Genomic DNA, 16,991 nt, shown 5'->3' on the forward strand with positions numbered 1-16,991 from the left:
CACGTCTCCTTTAGTCATCTTCTGTTGACCTTCAACCTGCAGATGGATGGATGGATGGATGGATAGATAAATAGATGGATAGATGGATAGATGGATAGATGGATAGATAAATAGATGGATGATGGATGGATGATGGATGGATGGATGGATGGATAAATGGATAGATGGATAGATGATAGATGGATCTATCTATCTTCCTATTTGTCGTCCTCTGTTGACCTTCAACCTTAGTCTTCTGTGTTTGCTGCAGACTCAGTGATCTGCTGCTGCTCTCTGACTCTAAGATGTGTTAACGGGCGCTGAGAGGTGTCACCAGACTGCTTTTCACACTGTAGCTTCATGCTTTTATCATCCATCCATCCATCCATCCATCCATCCGTCCTGCAGCAGTTATAGACAATGACTCTCCTGGATACCAGCAGAGAATTCAGCAACACTCACATATTGGTCTTCAGATAAACTACAGTCAGTCAGAGCACAGCTCTCAGATGCTCTTTCAGTTCAGATTTAAGTGTCACGTTGTCGTCAGGTGCAGGGGAAGCAGAGATTAGATCTCAGGTTAACGGCGTCGTGACAATAAAGAATAAAAGGCTTGAGCGTGTTCAGCAGCAGCGTGGTGGAGCAGAAGCTTCTGGTCTGAAGTTCTTCTGAAACCTCATCAAACCACTGCATGAATACTGTTCACAATCTAAGTCACGTCCCAGTCCTGGGTTTTATCTGACCCTAAACGTTTTATCGAGAATGCATCAGGAGATAACTGATGTGAACTTAGTGCTTTGTCTCTTTCTATGATTAAAAAGTTGATATATTTATTTGATATAACTAATTTCTTAATCAAATGAAGCAGAAAAACAGGTTTGAAAGACTTGAGGGTCTGTGAAGGAGGCTGCATATAAAACTCAAGAGAAGCTGATATATAACAGATATATAATTAAATCAGAGGATAGGAGATGAAAGTCCTGCACAGAAATGATGCTTTATTGTAAAAGCGTGCTGCACTCTTGGTAAATATTTCCTCAACAAACATCTACTCTGGATCTGTCTTAGAATAAAACAGGAAAAAAAACATTTGTAGAAATAAGATGATACGGTTCATGTACTGCTCTGTCTGAATCTGAACGTGATAATCGTTTAAGTCTTGAGCTAACGTGAGGAGGAGAGGTGTATCTGATAATCATGTTGACTCCTGATAGATTGCATCTTGTTAATTGATTTGTGGATATTTTATTATTTCATGTCATTTTTTAATCTCTTTAATCTCCTTCTTCATGCTGGGGTAGACTGTGTTTTATCTCCCTCTCTCTCTCTTTCTCTCTCTCTTTCTCTGTCTTTTGTCTTCTATAATAATAATAATAATCTAATTTTCTGCCTCAGTGTCCGACGGTGAACACACCACTCCTGAGCTGGACTTTGCCGTCCTGCTGCTGTCCAACCACCAGCAGCCGCCGGTGTTTCAGGTCCTGGACCCGCTGCTGGAGGTCAGCGTTGGGGGTCAAGCTCCCGTAGGTAAGAGGAGAGGAAGATGTGGCGGTGAACCAGGTAGTGATGCGTGTTCTCCTCCTCCTCCGTCTTTAATCTGATGGATTATGTGTGAGTGCAGGCGGACAGCAGCTGGCGGTGAGCGACGCCGACACGGCTCCGGATGAGCTGGAGTTTGAGCTGGTGGAGGCTCCGGTCCACGGGGAGCTGATGAAGACCGACGGCAACAGCAACACCCGCATGACTAACGGTAAAAAGATAGGAGATCAGAGAGGGGGGAGAGGACAAGGTGGTTCTGGTGCTGCTGCTGATTTAGATCTAGATCTAGTCTTAGTCTTCAGACTCGTCCTCATTGGTCTAGGTGGGTGCTACATGTCTAAGTAACATCCACGCCAATGAATGCCAGGTCCAGAAGTTTCCCACCAGAACATTGAACTGTCACAAGATGGTTTATATGTTATTCACGTCTCCTGTCAGTGGTCATAATGTTGTGGCTGATGGGTGTATGTGTCAGTGACTTCATCCTCCTTCTCCTCAGGCGACACCTTCACCTTCGCCGACGTCACTCGTAACGTCCTGCTGTACCGCCACGCCGGCCTCTCCACCCAGGACGACGCCATCACCTTCTCGGTCAGCGACGGCATCTCCATGGCGACCACGGTGGTGCAGGTGGCGGTGCTGGGCGCGGGGGGCGGAGGGCCGCTGCGGGACCCGGCCGCCACGCTGTCACTGGAAGTGGGCGAGAAAAGCAGCACCGTGATCAGACGCTCGCACCTGGCCTACACCGTGAGTGAAGAGATGCATGCTGGGTAGAAGCTTCAGCAGTAGGACGTAGGGTTTGCTCGTCAGTTAATGTCAGTGTAGACATGTCCAGATTTGACCTTGAAGGACAGATGTTAAACTTTAAAGAAAGTCCGGTTTGTTCTACGACTTATGCAGCACTGAACTGTTGTGACTTTTATTTTGATTTATTTTGTCGATCAGGATGATACGTCCTCAGACAACCAGATCCGGATCCAGCTGGTGTCGGTGCCGATGTACGGCATCCTGACCAGGACCCAGTCCCAGCAGGAGCACCAGGAGCTGAGGGAGTACTCCTCCTTCAGCATGGAGGACATCAACAAGCACAGGATCAGGTAATACTCCCTTACGTTTCTGGATCTCCGACCAGAAATACTAATCCCACCGTGACTCGTCAAGTACTCCACTTGGCTGCAAAAGCGTTCTTCTAAAATAATTAATCTGCTCAAAAGCTTCCTGTGCACATTTTTAGAGTCCCGTGTCGGTTTAAATGTCTCTTCAGAGGCGTATAAAAACATACTATCTGCATAAAACCTGCAGCTATTGGACCAAAAATGACTTTTCCTGAAGCAGTAAAGGTTCACGAGGGTCTACAAGGGGTTCTGTTAACAGCTCCCTAAAGAATTCTTTAGACTCTCACCTTGACTTGCTGCAGAGTTTATTAATCCATTGTGCTTTTTAAAATAGATTCCTACTATTACTAGTGTTTTTTATCCTTGATTCCACTCTGGCCCTTTTCAGACATCACATTATCCACCATGCGTCCCCAGCCAGCACTTGAGATCTGATCTCAGTTTCTCGAAATAAATAAAGATGATCTACGTTTTGGAAAAAGCTGGAAAGTGATAATGAAAAAAAATGAATTTCCAGAAGCAGTAAGGGTCCATAAATCCAGCATGTTTTAAAATTCATGTAGCATCAATGAAACATGAAAACCACAAACACTGAGGATGAGATATTTTTGGATGAGAGGAGTATGTGCTGTATGTTCTCACTTCTCAGACCAGCAGGATTTGCAAGTCTCTAATAATAAGGAGGCTGAACTCTACGTTGATTCCACTCTGGTCCTGTACTGGTCTCACCTGGTCTCACCTGGTCTCACCTGACCATCTACCTGGTCTTAATCTAAATGTGTCTCCACATGCGTCCCCAGCCAGCACTTGAGATCTGATCTCAGTTTGTGTGTCTGTAAATCAGCAGCGCCATCATGTGGTCAGTAGAATATTGTACCAGCTGCTGTCTCTAATGGATCTCTACCTACCGCTGGATCAGAACCATCAACAGCTGCTAGTTGACTTGGAGACATGATCCAGATGTTGGAACAAGATGGAAAGACTCTCACATGTTAAGATCTGATTTATTTATGATGGTAGTTATTTTAGAGAAGGAAGGAAGAAAAGAAAAGAAAGAAAGAAAGAAAGAAGGAAAGACAGAAGGAAGGAAGGAAGCAATGAATGAAGGAAGGAAAGAATGAAGAGGGGAGGAGGGAAGGAAGCAAAAAAGGAAACAAGGAAGGAAGGAGTGAAGGAATCTTCCATCCTCAGAGTAATGTTATTTTAGAGAAGGAAGAAAGGAAGGAAAGGAAGAAGGGAAGTAAAGATGGAAGGCCAGAGGGAACTATAGGGAGGGAAGGAGGTAAGAAAGGAAACAAGGAAGGAAGGAGGAAAAGTTGGAATGAGGGAAGGGAGGAGAGAAGGAAGGAAGGAAAGAAGGAAGGAAGGAAGGAAGGAAGGAAGGAAGGAAGGAAGGAAGGAAGGAAGGGAGGAATCTTCCATCCTCAGAGTAATGTCTCTTCTGAGTTGATTCTAGTTCAGATCAGTTTCTAGTTTAGTTTGGTTCTCAGAATCTTTTAAAAGGCTCTCATTACTAATGAACAGACATCACTGATTCATGTGATCATTTCTACTAGTGGTTGAATGAAGGAGTTAAACTCCTCTTCCTCAGATCAGCCCTGTTGAGTAGGTGGTCTTTAATGTGACCCAGGACTCATTGTGTGTTCACACTACCAAAGGAAGGAGGTCACATGTGTCCCAGACCACCTCCACATGTGGACTGACACCAGATCAGTGTTCACGCCTGGACACTAAGATGCTCACTTGTGCTGAGACTCTCCAGGCCAGATGTCAAAGCCAGGTCTGAATAAAGTCTCTGTGAGCGATAAAAGAGCATCGAGAGTTCTTCACACTGCCGTCAATTTCCCTGATTGCATTTCGAGTCGGCAGGGATAATTTTCCCCTCAACATGGAGCAGTAGAGGAGGTGGTAATAGCTTGGTGAGGTTGATTTTTCTTTTTGTTATCCTTCAACCTGATGTTCCCTCTCACGAGATGAGAGCTCCGAAGACGAAACCAGTAAGAAAACAAATGAATTAACTGGAAATGATTCAATAGCCGTCTCCCCATTACACTCAACGACCCGGCCTGTTGGCAGAAACACTTCCAATTAGCATAACTCTGATATTACCTCCGAGTGGAAATGAGGCCCCCTATGAGAGGAGCTAAAATGAAACATAAATATTCACATGCTAACTGCTTCATTTCCATAATGCAGGCCCTGATTAGCTCCAGCGCAGGACCATCTCCGGGGGCGAACTTCAAATCGTCTGTATTAGTTTTGTCTCCGTGGCGCTGGCTCGTGCAAAACAAGAGCCCCGAATTGTTTTATGAGAACGGAATTGGATTAGAGGAGATTATACTGGTATGGATTTCAGTTTTATTAGTGCTTCGTGGAGATTAGCAGCTGTATCGCGGCGTGAGGACGGAAGCGCAGCTGCTTTCCCAAGTCCTCCATCAATCCACGAGTCAACACATAAACACAAGAGTTACGGTTCCATTAGAGGAGAATTACTGTCAGACTAAATACGTGACACTGCTTTTAATCATCTCCGTCTGCAGGTACATCACTTCGCTGGAGACGGGAAGTCAGCCGGTCACCGACATCTTCCACTTTGTTGTTCTGGACGGAGACAACAATCGCCTCGACAACCAGATGTGCACCATCACCATCACCTCCACGCCGAGGCAGCCGCCGGTCGTCACCGTCCGCAGCGGCATCAAGGTAACGACGCAAACGAAATGTGTCGTTAAAGAACGAAAACCTTCAAAGAGGAACAGAGTTATTCTCAGTGGTGGGTCGTGCATTGTCCACCTGCAACATCAATGACCTCCAGCCTCATTCAAAACACCTCTTGATACGTTCATTATGCAGATACACATTAAAACAGGACGTTGCATCATAGGTGGTATCTCATATAGAGATGAATGCCTTTTCAAACAATTCATAAAGTCTCCTCTCACTCACTGCAGCCACCAGCACCAGATGCGTCAAATCCAGCATTAGCGTCAATGTCGACCCAATAAAACATACGTGTCAAACATAAGGCCCGGGGGCCAAAACCGGCCCGCCGGAGGGTTTAATCTGGCCCACAGGATGAATTTGCGAATTGCAAAAGTTACATTGAAGACATTAACTGCAATTTTTTCAATAAAAGTAAATTGTTATTCCTAGGGTTTACACAGATTTAGTAAAAGTTGTGGACATAACACAACACTGAGACCTGGAACTTGCATTTCTTTTTCTTAAGAAATGTCCAATAATTTAATGTAAACACTTTCATAATGTTCTTCTTTGCACTAAAACAACAGGAAACATTTGGAGTTGTCATTATTTATAGGTAAATACGCTATCGTGTTATTGGTCTGGCCCCCTTGACATCAAACTGGGCTCTATGTGGCCCCCAAACTAAAATGAGTTTGACACCCCTGCAATAAAATGATGAAAATATACATAAACAGATGTAAATATAATTCATTTTACTCACCAGAACTTTAGAAACTATTTAGAGTTCTCCTCGGAGCCTGTCAACCAAGGGTAGTGCTCATAGTTGCTGACCTGAAAGTTTCCCCGGCTGGGTCAGGCTAGCTAGCTCCAGCGTTGGGCGGCCTTTCCTCACAATATCCAGTTTTTCCTTCAAAGTCCGCCGTGAAAATGTCTTTCTGAGAAGATCTGCAACCAAATGGATAGCCTCTCCTCCTTCCTCCATGGTGGCTTCAACAAATAGTTATCAAAACGTTAACGTTGTGCAGCTAGCAACAGATGAACATGAACCGCTAGCTTAGCTTAAACAGAGTGGCTCTCTGACCGTCCAATCAGAGGATGAAGAAGCGCTGACGCTACCGTAGGCCACAGAGAAGGTCTAAGAACTTGAAATGTGATTGGTTAAAGGAACAGCGTCATTGTAATGTGTTTCAGTTTTAATTGTGAAGGCCCAGGCAGATTTCTTTGACTCCAGCAACACATGATGATGAAATATGATTGGATAAAAGCTCTAATGTGAGATGAATGGGAAAATATTAAAATGTAAATCAGTGATTTTGAGTTCAGTTAAGTTCAGGCCAGCAGAGAAGACTCTGCAGGCCCTGATGGATCCACCACTGATTGTTCCTAAAAACGCCTTAAACGGTCTTTCTCACACAAACAGCTCCAGTTATTTCCCCTCCGTTAACCCGCTCACTCAGAAGAGCCTAATATTCCCCAATCCTCGTCTGAGTTTTTCAAAGCAGCTGTTGTATTCAAGAAGGTCATTTACCAGACAAATGAAGCAGCAGGCGTCGTGGCACACTGTCTGTCAGGACGGGACGGAGCTTGTTAGGAAATGACTAAACATCCCTGATTCCTCTTCTAGTCCTGAGGCAGTCACACCGACACTCAGCAGGTGTCTCTGTATTTATTTCACCCCCCACGTTGTTTTCACTTCATCATTTAAAATGTAGAACAAGTCACACAGAGAGCAACACGAAGGCGCTCCAGCTGAGGAGGAGAGGAAACGACTGGGTGTCAGAAATAATGAGGGTTAATCTGGATTAGACTGAAGAGACTCCCTCAGGGAATCGATACTGTATTAACCACCCGTCCTCAAAGATATGAAGGCAAATCTCCGCCGCCGTTTCTCTTACAGACAGATGAAAGGGAAACAAAACTCCCAGTTTTTTTAGAAGTCTAAAAACCCAGAAGGAAAGTGGGACTTCTCCAGCTTAAACATGACGTCAGTGTCATTAGTTTTTAGGATTTACCGGTGTTACTAATCACTCTACAAACGTCTTCTTAGGATGTGGAGTAAAGTTTTCATTTTAAAATGTTTGAATGACAAAAAATGTTTAGCACCAAAAACTTAGGATCATATCTAAACTGTTCCAGACACTCAGAGAAATAACTGACTTTTAGGCTTCTAGCATGGAGTCTCTCCGTTGGGAACCGATTATGTTTCAGCAAAGACCTGTTGGGGCCAATCAGATCATTTGAGGGTGGAGCTTAATGTGGTGATTGACAGAAGACTAACAGTAGCCATGCATGTCATCTGATAGATGAGGAGTTGAATTAGTTTACAACTAAACGTCTGCCGTTGGAGAAGGGAGTCCGCTACCGCATCTGTTCATCAGATCATGAGATAATGGATTTATACCATGCAATCATTTGAAACATTAAAACTCTGTGTTTGAAAACTTGTACTGTTACACACAGCAAAAACTGAGATGAAATATCTTAAATCAAGACAAAGCATCCTTCTTCTTTTGTCTACCAAGATAGTTCTTCTTACCAGGAAGTGTTTGAGCATTAAATCCTCTCGTACAAACTTTTAGAACTTGTTACTGTAGGAAGTTGATGCTTCAAATTAGAACCACCACAGTCCTAAAGGTTTCAGATGAACACAGACAAGTAGAAAAACTATTTTGTCAGAGTTTCTTATGTTAAGCATCTTCTCCTTTTCATCTAATGATCAACTATAATTCGTTGTTTTATTCATAGTCATAGATGAAACTATTGATAATGACTGAACTGTTCTGATCATATTTTCCTTGAATCAACATAAATCTACTTGGTTTTAGACTAAAAGCACTAGTTCAGAGTCATCTCTGGGTTCTTTGAGGTTAGGACAGGTTCTTCTGTTGTAAAATTTTTATTTCTTGTTTTTTAATCTGAGTTTTTACAGTGTAAAGAAAGTTTATAGCTGAAACCGAGTTTTAAAAAGCTTGCATAATGTTTTAATGAGCCTGAGAGTAAATTTCAAACCTCAGCAGTTGTTGACAGAGCAGCCCGTCAGTCACCGGGCTGGACCTCAGCAAAGAGAATCCAGTAAGTTGAGGGTAAATCTGTTTCAGGACGCTGCCAAAAATAACCTGACCTCAAAGCTTCAATCTCTAGAAAGTGTGAAGTCAGCTGTGAAAGAACAGCACAGAATACACATCAACGTTAAACTAAACTTCAATGTGAAGGTTTCTGTCAGGACTTCTACAGACAAACAGCTCAGCAGCTCTCAGATTAATGCACGATTCAAACAGAGTGACGTTATGACTGGGACTGGAACATAAAAGGATCTCTTCAGTAACACATTCTGACCAAGGTGTGTTTTGTGTTTTCTGGTTGTCTAGGTCCAGGAAGGCGGTCGTGTGCAGCTCTCCACCAATCACATCATCGTGTCGGACGTGGACACGCCCAGGAAGGACCTGCTGGTGTGGCTCGTCACTCCCCCTAAATACGGTTTCATTGAGAACACCAAGAGAGGTGAGAACAGCTCCAGCTTCGTGTTTTATTAATAAAACACACACTTCTACCCGTGTGTGTCTGTGCTCGTTGCCACGGCGCCACCGTGTCTCAGAATCATTTCCACGTTTCTGTTTGTGTCACAATGCCGGTTGAATCCCCTGCCGCGCCGGCGCCATCTGCCACAGCTTGATTGTGTTGTGGATTAGCGCTGACGGATAGTCGGCTACAGATGGAACAATTGTTGAAGCTCCAGCGTTGACTGCGTCGCTTGCTGCTGTTCTTCTCTGCTGGTCCAGAGAGGAACAGCTGGGAAGAATTAAAAAAGAGGAAAAGTGACTGATCCCCACCGAGAAAATGTACCAAGAACAGAAGAAGAAACAGACGGAAACAAGAACACAACATAGAAATATAACAGTACTGAGAATTACAGAGGTTAAATACACCAATCAGCCACAACATTATGACCACTGATAGGTAAATAACATCAACCATCTTGTGACGGTTCAATGTTCTGCTGGGAAACTTCTGGACCTGGTATTCATTGGTGTGGATGTTACTTAGACATGTAGCACCCACCTAGACCAGACCAGGCACCCCCACCCCATAGCAATGACACTCCTTGATGGCAGCAGCCATCCCCAGCAGGATGCAGCCTGACACAGACACACACACAAAAACACTTTAGGAACAACTAAAAAAAAAAACATGAAGAACAGCACAAGGTGTTGACCTGGCCTCCAAATTCACTAGATCCCAAACTGATCAAGTATCTGTGGGGTGATCCACAGAGGCCCCTCTTCTCAAAGGCCCCCACTAACAACAGGACACCCTCAGAAGGCCCATGTCCATTCTCTGATGAGTCCTGCACAATATTGTTGTAGTTCCTGCATAAAAATGACTCAGTTTTTCACACACGTCCTGAAAGTCGTCAAAGAGAACCCAACCAAACACTTGAAACGGAAATATTATGCTCTTGTGTTAGTTTATTCAGGAAAATGAGCCAATATTACACATCTGTGAGGTGTAGAGGTCAGTGAATCCTTGTTTCCAGTGTCAGCTGTGACGTCCTTGTGCAGCAATAACAATCAACATTTTACTAAATTTAAAAAGCCCAACAGGAAGTAAAAGAGGGGGCGGAGCTTAGTCCTTCTACAGGGCTGGAGATATGTTAAAAGAGTTTCCTGTTTCCAGAAAAGAGCTCCGTATCTCTTGGAATGTCTTTACTGAACCAGTTGAAGTTGTTCAACCTAATGACTCTGATTTCTGCATCGGCTGAAACACGACCACTGATGAAATCTAAATGAAGAGTTACCAGACTCATTATCTGATTAGAGCCAACAGACTAATACAGAGCTGTATGTGGAAAGAAACCTCTTATTTAAATAGGTGTGAATCGTTCTAATTGGGCTCTTACATTTTATCAGCAGATATACAGAAGGCTGTAGATATTTATAGCTGCACCAGTCTCTTCTCTGCACGTCCCAGCTGACTGTCCTCTGCTGCAGCTGCAGCGGGACGGTTGTTGGTATTCAGCAGCAGTGTGACGGGACGGGACAGCACGGGACAGGGCGGGACGGCTGCTGTCACCGAGGGCACAAGGGAGTCCGCTCAGTGTGTCGGCAACAAAACCAACATGCACACGTTTAACGCACCAGAAGACATCCACCCTGCATGATTACATTCGAGTTATTGAAACGTAAAATACAGAAGAGAAGCAGACTCACATGGACGCCTACGCACACAGGAAGTGTTTATGAGCAACAACACATTTACATTTGAATGGTTAGCACAGAAACCAGCACGCAGCACGCCAGGGACACTTTAAAGACCTCGTCTAAAAATACATCAAATTGAAACGATTTTCATCTAACTTGATTCTAAAAGGGCCAGACGTCCATCAAATGAAATGTCCCCAGAGGATGGATTTATTTTTATCCAATCTAATGAGACAAAAGACATCACATATGACCAAAATATCATTTAATGGGACGTCGTGAAGTTTACGAAGCAGACGATGCTCACTGGAGGATGGATCTGTTTGGACGCTGATGCAGTTGATGCAGACGTGATTTAATGTTTCACCAAAGACAAGTTCACATGGAGCCGTGTCTCAGCTCACTGCGGATTCATCCAAAGATCGTGTTTTGTCTAAAACTTCACAGATTTAAAGGTTGATTTTGTATGTTCACTACGACTCAACCTCAGCTCATGTCATTAGAGCCAGAGCAGGCGTTGTCAGGAGCTGGAACCGTCTCTTGGTGAATAAATCCTCTGTGCAAACTGTCAGGAAACCAGGCAGGCTGCAGGAAAAAGACACATGTTGCTGTGACTGCAGCTGTCAGATGTTATTACAAGGACGAATGTTCACTTTCACATTAAAGGTTGGAGCTAATATGACTGAGACGTGTTTTGTTTGTCCCGTGGTCCAGCTGGAGGCTCCATCGGTGGCTCTAGCGTCATCACGACCGACGTTCCTTTCTCTGTGGACGACCTCACGTCCGACCACATCTTCTACGTCCAGGACAGCCGGCTCAAACCCCAGGCCGAGCAGGACGTCTTCAGCCTCTACATCAGCGACGGACACAGCCAGACAGAGGCCTTCAATGTGGAAATACACATCCAGGTACATAAAAAAAAATCACTTCAGCGAAGACTGAAATGAATGTTTGACCTTTTTAGGATCATTTCAGAAGAATATTTGTTCTCCACTCTGTGTTTGAGGTTTAATGGACGGCAGACAGCAGTGTCAGGTCGCCTTTATTCTTTCTTTCTCTCTGTCTGCACATTTTTAGTTTCTAATCTGAAAAACAAACAGCTACACTGACCTGAAGTCTGATTTACAAATTTGATTTCAGTGAACTCTGCTGGAAGCACCAGACCTTTCATTTTCTGATCATTACGTGCACATTGTTTGACTTTTCATGCTTCTAAGCTTCACGCTGGAGATTCTGAGGCGTTTCCTGCAGCATCCAGGTCAAACTGAGCTGAAACAAGAGTTTTATGGTGGTTACAGAGGTGGACAGCACCCACAGATGGTCCTGTTTAAACCCCAACTCCTCCACCAGTCTGCTAGAACTGAAGACTTGGATGAAACATCTTCTAGAAGCTCTACAAGTCCAGTTGTCTTTGTTGTATTTTTTGTTTTTTTGCATACATGTGTTCAAATTAATACCATGAGTTCTGCTCTCTGGTGTAATTCCCTTCTGGAGTGTTCAGATCACATCCTCTGGACTCAGTGGAGCAGGTGGCTGAGAGGAGGACATCAGCTAAACTGTCAGACATCCTAAACATCTCCTCTGTTAGGACCTTATGAATGTCCTTCATCCAGAGACTGATGGAGCTCTAACAGCAGTCAGACTCTTTAACAGCAGCATCTCTTAACTCTGCTGCTGAGTTTCCTCCACGACTAAAGCACCACAGACGTCCTCTGGACCAGGGGTGTCAAACATGCTGGAATTACACGTATTTTTCTTTTAAATATTCTGCTGTGTTACTGGTCCAGTCCACTTTAGATCAAACAGGGCTGGATGCAGCCAATGAACTAAGTTTAGTTTGACACCCCTGATCTGGGACAAATAAATGACTCATCAACTGAGACTGAAAGGAAATGTTTTTATTAATTGGATGATTCGTGACAGAGAGGAAGATGTTTAATGAAGATACCACCATCGTCTACAGGACACTACAGTCAGACAGAGAAGCTGGTTCAGTGCCAGGCTGCTGTCTGTGTCCTGCTCCATGGACACGTTGAGGAGGTTGTTGATGATCAAAATTAACACATTAACACAGATTAATCCATCATTATGATTATTCTGATTAAACATTTTAACCCAGTTTACCCGTCTGCAGCACAGAATGACTCTGAACGTCTCGGGCAACGCATTTCGGGCAGTTTGTCCAAGTAGTCACCGTCACGGAAATGGGCCGTTGATCAAATAGTGACAGGTGCTAAACGTCACGTTGACTCTCTCGATGGGAAATTGGAGTACCAAAAAAAACCAAGATGGAACAGTCGACATAAAGTATTATGCACGCTCTGCAGGAAGGAGTTTTCTTTTCTTCTTTCTTTTTAGTATGCAGGTCTGACCCTTGGAGTGGTGGTCAGCTCATTCAGGGGCTCATGACAAGCTGGCAATGCTGGCTTGCAAATATCTCACCACTTCTGCAATCTATCTATCTATCTACACTATATTGCCAAAAGTATTGGGTCACCCGCCTTGACCCCCATATAAACTTCAGTCACATCCTATTCTTAATCCATAGGGCTTAACATGACATTGGTCCACCCTTTGCAGCTATAACAGCTTCAACTCATCTGGGAAGGTTTTCCACAAGGTTTAGGAGTGTGTTTATGGGCATTTTTGACAATTCTTTCAGAAGCGTATTTGTGAAGTCACACACTGATGTTGGACGAGGAGACTGGCTCTCAGTCTCCGCTTTAATTCATCCCGAAGGTGTTCTATGGGTTGAGGTCAGGACTCTGTGCAGACCAGTCAAGTTCATCCACACCAAACGGTCATCCATGTCTGTATGGACCTTGCTTGGTGCACTGTTACACAGTCATGTTGGAACAGGAAGTGGCCATCCACAAACTGTTTCCGCAAAGTTGGGAGCATGGAACTGTCCAAAATCTCTTAGTTAATGCTGAAGCATTCAGAGTTCCGTTCACTGGAACTAAGAGGCCAAGCCCAGCTCCTGGATGGCCCCTTCCTGTTCCAACATGACTGTGCACCAGTGCACAAAGCAAGGTCCATAAAGACATGGATGACTGAGTTTGGTGTGGATAAACTTGACTGGCCTGCATAGAGTCCTGATCACAACCCAATAGAACACCTTTGAGATGAATTAGAGCGAATCCTGAGAGCCAGTCTCCTCATCCAACATCAGTGTGTGACTCACAAATGCGCTTCTGGAAGAACGGTCAAAAATTCCGATAAACGCACTCCTAAACCTTGTGGAAAGCCTCCCCAGAAGAGTTGAAGCTGATATAGCTGAAAAGGGTGGACTTAAGTCATATTAAACCTTATGGATTAAGAATAGGATGTGGCTGAAGTTCATATGGGAGTCAAGACAGGTGACCCAATACTTTTGGCAATATAGTGTATCTATCTATCTATCTATCTATCTATCTATCTGTCTATCTTCTTTGCACTAAAACATCCTTGAGATCATCCCACTACTTCAAACCTTTTATTCATTCAACTCCACTCACTTAACTTCTGTTGGTTTCTCACCAAACTGTACTTGACATTATATATTATCTGATTTTTTATCCACCTTGTCTTATACAATCTTATCTGATCTAAAGTCACAGAGAAGGAAACAGAAGAATCAGCAGTAAAGATCTTCAGATGTCTTATTAAAGGATCAACTTTCTCTGTTGATGAAGTTTTGGCTTTGGGACGGTGCTGAGGATTTAAATGTCTTTACTGTATCTGCTGGAGGTTTTATCTCAGAGTCTCTGAAGCTCGTCATAAACAAGCTGAGCCTCTAAATCCATCACTTCATCACGTTTCTAAGCCCAGAGCTGAATTGATGAGGCTGTCAGTGAAGCTGTTTACACACATTAAGTCTTCCACCAGAGCGTCTTCATTTTTCTTCCTCCTCCTCTCAGATTCTCGTCGTCTTCCTCTTTCTCCTCTTCCCTTTACATTCCCCTTTTCTTTTTCTCCTCCTCTCTCTAGAAGTGGCTGCTTTTTATAAGAGTAAACAGTGATCAGTCTTCACTACGGGATCCGTCAACAGAATCTGCTGCATCCGTATTTATTAATAGCGTAAAAACTAAAAGCAGGTTTCTATCTTTCTCTGCTGAAACGTCTTGTTTGTCGTCTCACAGCAGAGCAAAGAGGACAGGGAGCCGGTGGTGTCGGTCAGCAGCATCCACGTGGAGGAGAACTCTGGCGTCGTCATCACCAACTCGTCTCTCAGCGTCCAGGACCAGGACACGCCGGAGAACGAGATCCTCTTCACCATCATCAGGATTCCCAGCTACGGTGAGAACAGGCTGACGGATCTGCTGAGGGGAGCTTTAGTCTAGACCCACTGATGTAAATATCAGGAACAACTCGAGGATTAGAGCCAACATCTCGGCATTTAACACTGGCACCAAAAACCTTCACTGTAACATCTTTAAAATATAAATGACCAGATTCAGCTTTCACTGCACAGCCTGGATGAAACTCCTTCCTTTCAGTCTCTCTTCCTGCGGCGTTTGGGAGAAACAATCCGATAAATAGTCAATTTATTGTGAAAACTTGTTCATGAGACTCAATCCGGTTGGTTCTGATGATGTTAAATGCATGCAACGAGGATGCCAGTAGCGTAGGTAGGTTAATAAACGAGATACTGTTGCTTCAAAAGTCATAAATACCGTGCAGGGAAATGTCTTTTAAAATGCTCTAACTGATGCTTTACTACGAGCATTTATATCTCTATTAACCCTTAAACTGTTATTCTGGCATCATAATTACTGCTTCAGAAACAGACTCTCACATGCACCAATCAGCCATAACATTATGACCACTGACAGATATGAAGTGGAGGCCTCCACCTCTCTACTTAAAGCAGGACCTGCTGCTAACGTCTTGGTGCCAGACAGCACAGCTCCACATCTTCAGAGCTCTGGAGGAGTCCAGGCCTCAACGGGTCGGAGTGGGGTGGTCATAATTTATTGCTCGACTATTCGTGCTTCCAGCCTTTTACTTTGGAGATTCCGAGGCATTTCCTGCAGCAGCCAGGTCATGGTATATCCGAAAAAACCTGGCAGAAACAAGGCTTTTATGGTCGTTACAGACCCTCATCATGTGAGTTTCAGGTGCACACCGTCCATAGATGTTTCTATTTAAACCCCAACTCCTCCACCAGTCTTTCAGAACTGAAGACTTGGATGAAACGTTTTCAAGTAATACTACAAGTTATCCAAATGATCACCAAGCTCCTGCTCCTGTTACCTGATTAATCATCAATCATTAAAAAACTGGAGTTTGTTCCACCTTTATCAGTCTGAAGGAATCCAGGCCTCTACACGGAATTAGGCAGGTGGTCATAATGTTATGGCTGAAACATTATACACTGCGTAAACACTGACAGATTTTGCAAACAGGGTTCAGGAGTCCTTCCACGCTCACACACTGCATGAAGTAATGAAGAGCCCAGCAGAGGGTTGCGCAGAGAAGGATGTGGCGTGTCGATAGTAAATTGTTCTGAATGTGATGGAGACGAACGCGAACAAGCGCTCCCAAACACATCACTCTCTCACCCGACGCGCAAACAGTTTAAAGGAAGACAAACACGCAGCGCTGCACGCCGGCGTCAGCCATTCCTCACGGCGCTCACGCAAATCAACTGACCCCCAAACGCTCTGTTTTCCTGACGTCCCCTCACCGTCCCAAAATGAGTTTTCTCCCTCCTGTCTGCCGGAGTCGGCTAAGGGCGGAAAGAAATTGCCTCACAAAAAAAAAAAAATATATATATATATATATGTTTCCTATTCAGCAATGAATCACAAACTGGGTGAAAACTTCAATAAAGGAAGAAAAGTGCAATAACAAGTGATTTGTCACAATACAGAGGAAATAAAAATATATTGGGCTGTGTAGAGGAGAATAAAGAAAGACAAAAGTTTTAGAATGAAAATCTAAACTTATTTACAAGTAATTTATAATTCTTTAATGGTTGCACGGTGCAGAACGTATGGTACGACAAGAGCTCCAAACCGGCAACATTGCTGCCATTGTGTCACTCAACTCTAACGTGAATATCTTCAGTAAAACTAAAAGAAACAGAAATTCTTTACGTTGCTTGGACTGGACGTGTGATTGAACGTGTGGTGTCTGATAAGCAGGTGGAAATGTTCATTTGATATTTGCTGCCTGTTTTATTCCAACTCTTTGGCCTCTGTAATGTCTCCATCCCTGAGCCAGACACCTGCTCTGGTTCATTCCTCGTGACAAGCCCCACCCCCACCCAGCCCAAATCTCCTCCTTAGTGAAAGCGCCATAAAGCAGACGAGTGTACCAGCGCCATAAAACCACCGGCGTGAACGGCCGCCGATGGGACGGAGCGAGTGATTTCAGACGGGACGATGAGTCCAAGGCAGCTCGTCTTTTCAACACGGCACACACACACAACCTCATATTTCTATCTTTGTGAGGACTTTCCATTGATATA

The 16,991-nt window shown here is 44.0% G+C and overlaps 1 protein-coding gene across 1 annotated transcript in view; it reads left to right on the top strand.

Annotated features, from left to right (window-relative positions):
• LOC311509821 (extracellular matrix organizing protein FRAS1-like) overlaps positions 1 to 16,991 on the top strand; it is a gene marked incomplete at both ends in the record, with an annotated part of 43,449 nt that overhangs the window by 10,044 nt on the left and 16,414 nt on the right. Inside the window, 8 exon segments of the mRNA XM_084575258.1 lie at positions 1,375 to 1,506; positions 1,601 to 1,729; positions 2,018 to 2,265; positions 2,464 to 2,615; positions 5,174 to 5,336; positions 8,708 to 8,840; positions 11,252 to 11,445; positions 14,659 to 14,815. Of these exon segments, the coding sequence (XP_084431384.1) occupies positions 1,375 to 1,506; positions 1,601 to 1,729; positions 2,018 to 2,265; positions 2,464 to 2,615; positions 5,174 to 5,336; positions 8,708 to 8,840; positions 11,252 to 11,445; positions 14,659 to 14,815 (1,308 nt within the window).

Source organism: Chelon labrosus (assembly GCF_963514085.1).
Source record: "Chelon labrosus genome assembly, contig: SCAFFOLD_182, whole genome shotgun sequence".
Classification (NCBI taxonomy): domain Eukaryota; kingdom Metazoa; phylum Chordata; class Actinopteri; order Mugiliformes; family Mugilidae; genus Chelon; species Chelon labrosus.